Below are 6,003 nucleotides of genomic sequence, written 5' to 3' on the forward strand. Positions count from 1 at the left end.
AGCATCATTTAGCTAGCTGATTAAGTAGCCGGGGAACATACTGGTCCTGGCCATGGAGTGCACCTCAAGAACCAGCAGGCTCTCGTCTTGCCTCCTCCTGGTCGGCGTGCTCCTCCTGTCCTACTCCCTCGGCTCGGCGGCCGCGTCTCGCCGCCTGCTCCAGAGCTGCTCGGCGCAGGAGTACACCGTGCCGCAGGCGCACTTCCGCGCGCTGCACTTTCTCCGGCCTCTCAAGTGGAGCGACGCCCTGGCCGACCGGGCAGCGCAGTGGGCCGAGCAGTACAAGGGCGACTGCGCGGCCGCGTCGCCCGCGGCGGGCGTCAACGTGTTCCGGGGCTACGCTGGCGGGAGCTGGCAGCCCAGCGACGCGGTGGCGGCGTGGGCGGAGGAGAAGGACAACTACGACTACGGGTCCGACTCGTGCGTGGTGGGCAAGGAGTGCGGCCACTACAGGCAGCTGGTGTGGCGGGACAGCACGCAGCTCGGCTGCGCCAGCGTCGACTGCGCCTCCGGGGAGACGCTCATGACCTGCCACTACGAGCCGCAGGGCAACCTCATGGGACAGAAGCCTTTCTGATCCGTCAATGCTGGAGCACCGGCGGCCGGTAGCTACATGGTGGCTCACGAGCTGCCATGGTGCCACTAAACGTTTCTGATTATGTTCTTGCCCTGCTTTGCGATGTTCATCCCTTAGCTAATTTGTTGGGAGTTAAGATAGACGATGCCATGGGGAGTGACGAGCTTATGCTTGGCCTCGCTTGTTCTGTTCAAGGCATGACCTCATCAGAACCAAATCTGTCTCCTGTAATCTAAACTATTTTTTATTAGTCTGTTGTTGATTCTTCAATCCATGTGTTTAAGGAAGACAACTCATATTCTTCGCAGATTTGAATTCTTTTAGGACCCAAAAAAACCGAAGAAAATAATTACAGACTAATCCTAATAATCCAAGTATGTACTTCATCTTAGGACGGCTATGTAAAGCAGAGGTGTATAGTAGCAACCCAACCTAACAAAGCAAGCAACAGTCGATCTTATCAAAAGCCTATAAAAGCAATTGGGTGTGTACAGGCGGATTAGAGGCAATAATCCATGAGTCTAACAAGGAGAGGATTGTAATTTGTAAGCGAGCGTCCGTCCTTTCTATTATTGATTGTGCTTACGGAATTTGTGGTCAGATTCACTAATCCCCTTGTGTGATTGTTTATCAAAGTTATTTACGGTTCATAATTTGCACCATTAGTCCATCAACCGTGCGCTTGCACGGGCTAAACATATTTTTAAAAAATACATAGATAATAGAATTTCAAGAAATACATATGATTTAGGATTCAGAAGTGACTGTTGTGCATATCTTGATCACATTTCCTTGCTATATTTCTCTATTTCTCTATGAGTTAGAGCCTTGCGTAAAGTTATTTTTTATATTTTATCCTCACATTCAAGATACTCGTTAATATGTTCATAGTCATCTATAGTATAATATTTGCTTTTTTTTAGTTTGTCTCTAAAGTCCGAACTCAACGACATAATTGTGAGGGAGACCTAAATTGATATTTAGGTGAAAATCATATGGAAAGTTGTAAGGCAATAACATTTTGCGTTAATTTTGTTATAATGACAGAGGTAGTTAATTTAGAAGCCGGCATTGGGAGTACTTTGGGTTGATATTTTCATAACGACAGATGCAAGTAATTTAGACATATATATGTTATGGGTACTTTGGGTTAATTTTTTTATAATAGCAAATATGGGTAATTTTCAAGCATGTTAGATCTAATGGTTATTGTTCAATTATTATAAGAGGTCACCAAATCGATGGTCAGATTTTTTGTTTTTTGTGTGAAAATTTCTAGCGCGTCTCATGTGAGAATTACCGTGGAGTCTCTAAAAGTTACTCCATCCGTTTAAAAACAGTACACATATTTTATTTTGAAAAAGTCAAACCTTGTGTACTTTGACTAATATTTAATTAAATTATAAGAATATCTAGTGTATAAAAATTATACAACTAGATTTACAATTCAAAATGATTTCACACTATATAAGTTTTGTAGCTATAAATGATATATTTTCCGAGAAACTTTAGTCAAAATTCAACTTCGAAGACCACATCAAAAAATATGCCTACTATTTCTAAACGGGGAGAGTGTTGGGTAATTCAGAAACAGGTATTAGGGGTAATTTGTGTTATTTTTTATAATGGCAAATGTATGTAATTTAGAAGTATGTATTGAGAGTACTTTGGGTTAATTTTATCATAATAAAAGACGTGAGTAATTTAAAAGTATGTATTAAGGGTACTTTGGCTTATTTTTTTATTATGGAAAATGTGAGTAATTTAAAAATATGTTAGATCTAATGACTATTGTTGTTAATAATAATTAGAATTTACCAAGTCGATAGTAGGATGTTTTGTTTTTCTACGAGAATTTCAAAATTTTATCTTATTTTTTAACATGTATCCTCTAAGGATCAACGTGCAGACTGAAAAAAAAAACTCCAATTAATAATTGTAAGATTTCATACAACGACCGATGAATATTTACACGCTCGAACACTATCACCTAAATCTGGACTCCTGAACCTCAGTACGGCCTCTCGCCGCCGACGTTGCCCGGCGGGTAGTAGTTGCAGGTCATGAACACTCCCCCGTCGTCGCACACCGCGCGCGCGCACTCGACCGAGGTGGTGTGACTCCACACGATCTGCGTGTAGTGCCCGCACTCGCGTCCGGGCGCGCACGCGTTGGCCGCGTACGAGTCGTCCACGCCCTCGGCGGCCCAGTCCTTGACGGCGTCCCCGCCCGCGCCGCCCCAGAAGACGTTCTCCCCGAGCGCGAACTGGCCCTCGGGGAACGAGTGCCGCAGCGCGCAGTCCCCGCGCCGCTCACCACCGCGCGTACGACTCCAACCGCGGCGACCACGCCAGGGGCAGCTCCCACCGCGCCAGGCGCACCAGGCTGTGGCATGTCGTCGAACTTTGTTTTTGAGAAGGGGTTGTTTGGGCGGTGTCGCAGACATGGCCCCTGGCAACGTGAGTGTGAATGCGCGAGAGCGCTTCCACTCTAGATTTTCTGTTGGTTCTCATGTTTGTTTTGTCAGGACGCTTGTTGTAGTGGTCTTTTTGTCGTATGTACGTAGCCTTTCAGGAATCCTACTTGTATATACTCATGCTTTATTCAATGAAATTGATACTGTCTTGTGCCGTTTGCTTAAGAAAATAGAGAAAGAAGAGGGCATCTAGACTACTGATACAACGTCCCTCTTTCAGGATTCACACAGGTAATGTCTCGGCATGCAAATGATACACTGCGCTCGTACTGTCAAGAGTTTTCGAAATTGAAATTGGCAATTTGACATTCTGATAAAATGGCCGTAAATTGATTCAATGGAACATGTTCCAACATAGCGCATGGGTAGTAACGATCTAGCCTGCAACTTGCAAGAGCACATGCACGTTCATTCGCCTATTGTCAAATCGGCACACTCTAACTGGTTACGCTGTTGGCCTGTTGACATTTGACACTCCAGCTGCAAACCTCTCCCAAATCCGATTGACCGCCCCCTCTCTAGATTCTTTCAGCTTTGACCCGTATCACCGTATGATATGCAGCAGCATGCGAGCGTTAAATGGCTCCCCTTCTTCGACTCACTAGTCACTCTCGCAGCTCCAGATCGGAAGAAATAAATTCTGGTAACCTAACACGTGGTGCTGCAGTTGAACACCGCTGCAGCTCGAACGTGGGACGCTACAGTTTGTTTGCTAGAGCTTTATCTTTGAGAATTTTTGAAACAGATCATCTCTAGTTTTAGAAATTTTAGAGTTGAAACTGCGGGTAAAATAAGAGTATTTAATTTAGATATCTTATTCTTATTTTTAATTACAAACAGATATTTAAATTAATTTATTTTATCCTTTAAACTCTAAATCTCTACCGAACTAGGTCTAAGATTCTGCGGCATCTTCTGCAGGTGCAGAGAGTAGCTAGCTCGCAGCCGTCGTGGTCGCGTATTCAGCTCCGTCCAACTGCACGGGCTATCTTTACTTGCGCGCGATTGGCCACTTGCTCCAGAGTCCAGACGCATTCGGCACTGCCAATCGCCAATCGGCCATGGCGACCGATCAACGCGCGAGGCTTGCAGCCACACGACGCCGTGATTTAGAGGAGATCGCAATAAAGAGTGTTCGGTGGCTTCGCTCGCATCGGATTCCAACTGCACACGTTCAGAGAGAGAGAGAGAGAGAGAGAGAGAGAGAGAGAGAGAGAGAGAGAGCAGAGGAGGAGGCCCAGGCCTCTGAGCTGCTGAGCGTCTTCCCCATCCATATGCACGCTGCGAACTTACGTATGCTCACTCATTCAACAGCTCACTCGTAAGTCGTTTCCCACTGTTAACAGCTCTGCAGTGCTACGCCAACCAATCAACTCAGAACTCACCAATCAGGAGCTGCTGCAGGAACCAACAAACGAATTCCATTCCCCTCACCTAAAAAGACACGTACATGAAGTGATCTTTATGGAGTGTAGTACCTTTTGTTCTTTCAAGTAAAGGAGGATTAGTTGCTAATGCTGTCATTCTTGGAACGGCATCGCAAGACCCACTTTTGCAACTGCATGCAAAGTGTCTTCAACAGGCTACATCACAGCAGAAATGCAGTGTCCAAGAAGGGCAAAAAGGGTCTCATTGTGTTGGACAGAACAAGTAGTTAGTCTGCTGGATTAGCTCAGTTTATTGTAGTTTCCCGGGTCCTGCCGATAACCTCAGAATATATATCTTGGCAGGACGAAAAAGAAGCAGCAAATGTAGAAGTAGTAGTAGTGATAGTAGTAAAGATCATGCATTTTGTACGCTTGTAGCATCTCGATGTAACGATGAATCAATGGGACAGCAAGAGATAGGCTGCTGCGCCGTGCCGGCAGTCTAGCTAGCTAGCTGTGTACGGAGAGTGGCCGACGATTTAAGACATCGTGCAGGAGGCAGGTGATCACCGGCGGCCCGTCAGTATGGCCGCACGCCGACGTAGTTGCCGGGCGGGTCGTAGTTGCAGGTGATGAAGGTGCCCCTGCCGTTGTAGCAGGTGACCATGGCGCAGCCCACCCGGCGGGTGTTGCGCCACATGATCTGCGTGTAGTGCCCGCACATGCCGCCGTAGCAGCTGTTGCTCCAGTAGTCGTACCGGGGGCGCTCCGACAGCCACGCGCCCACGGCCTGCGCCGGCGCCCAACCCGTGCCGCTGCCCCAGAAGAGGTTCTCCCCGTAGGGCCCCGACGAGTGCACCAGCGCGCAGTCCCCGCGCCGGGACTCGGCGTACCACTGCGCGTACGCCGCCACGCGCTCGTCCCAGCTCAGCGGCGGCAGGCCCATCGACGCGCGCGCCACGTTCTGCTGCACCAAGAACTGGTTCCTGTAGTCGCCGCCGCCGCCGCCTCCGGGGTAGTACGCGTCCACGAAGACGGCATTGCCGGCAAAGAGGAGCGCAATGCCGAGGAGGACGGCGAGTACGGTGAAATGATCTCTGCGGCAACTGGAGCAGGAGGAGGAGGCCATGGAAGGCAATGCTGAGCTGTGGATAGTACTACTGCTACCGCCACTGGCTGGCGGCCGGATGCTTCATATAAATACATGGAGGAGGAGGAGGAGGAGAAGAGGGAGAGAGGTTTGTTTAGATGTTGTTGGGGGACATGAGCCATGTTCGATAATGATTGTGACACATAATACTCTGGAAGGTCTACCTAAATGTGCCTCCTGTGCAACTAAATTAAATTAGCAGCTGAATTATATGCAGGCGCCGATCGAGGAGGAACCGTTTTGCTTTGATCGATTCGTTGTTCCTTGAAAGTATTGATTGGTTAGTTAGATGGGGCTTCTAATTTGCGCGCTGCGCCAGGACACCAAGCAACTTCTTTTGATTTTTTTTCTTCGCAACTTTTCTTTTTTTGGAAAGTAAAGTTAGAAGTTACTGAGAAAAATTATCGGGAAAAGTTCTGAGAAAAAATTATCG

At 47.4% G+C, this 6,003-nt stretch overlaps 2 protein-coding genes and 1 pseudogene across 2 annotated transcripts; 1 reads left to right on the forward strand and 2 right to left on the reverse strand.

Moving 5' to 3' along the window:
• Nucleotides 1-878, forward strand: LOC133920339 (pathogenesis-related protein PRB1-3-like). The gene has a single exon (XM_062364952.1). The coding sequence runs from the start codon at nt 53-55 to the stop codon at nt 575-577; it is 525 nt and encodes a 174-aa protein (XP_062220936.1). The 5' UTR covers nt 1-52; the 3' UTR covers nt 578-878.
• Nucleotides 879-2,588: 1,710 nt separating this feature from the next.
• Nucleotides 2,589-3,090, reverse strand: LOC133920778 (pathogenesis-related protein PRB1-3-like; annotated as a pseudogene).
• A 1,480-nt stretch (nt 3,091-4,570) lies between these two features.
• LOC133920340 (pathogenesis-related protein PR-1-like) lies at nt 4,571-5,607 on the reverse strand. Its single transcript, XM_062364953.1, has one exon. The coding sequence runs from the start codon at nt 5,547-5,549 to the stop codon at nt 5,001-5,003; it is 549 nt and encodes a 182-aa protein (XP_062220937.1). The 5' UTR covers nt 5,550-5,607; the 3' UTR covers nt 4,571-5,000.
• Between the last annotated feature and the right edge of the window lie 396 nt (nt 5,608-6,003).

Source organism: Phragmites australis, chromosome 6, assembly GCF_958298935.1.
Source record: "Phragmites australis chromosome 6, lpPhrAust1.1, whole genome shotgun sequence".
In the NCBI taxonomy this organism is placed as follows: Eukaryota; Viridiplantae; Streptophyta; class Magnoliopsida; order Poales; family Poaceae; genus Phragmites; species Phragmites australis.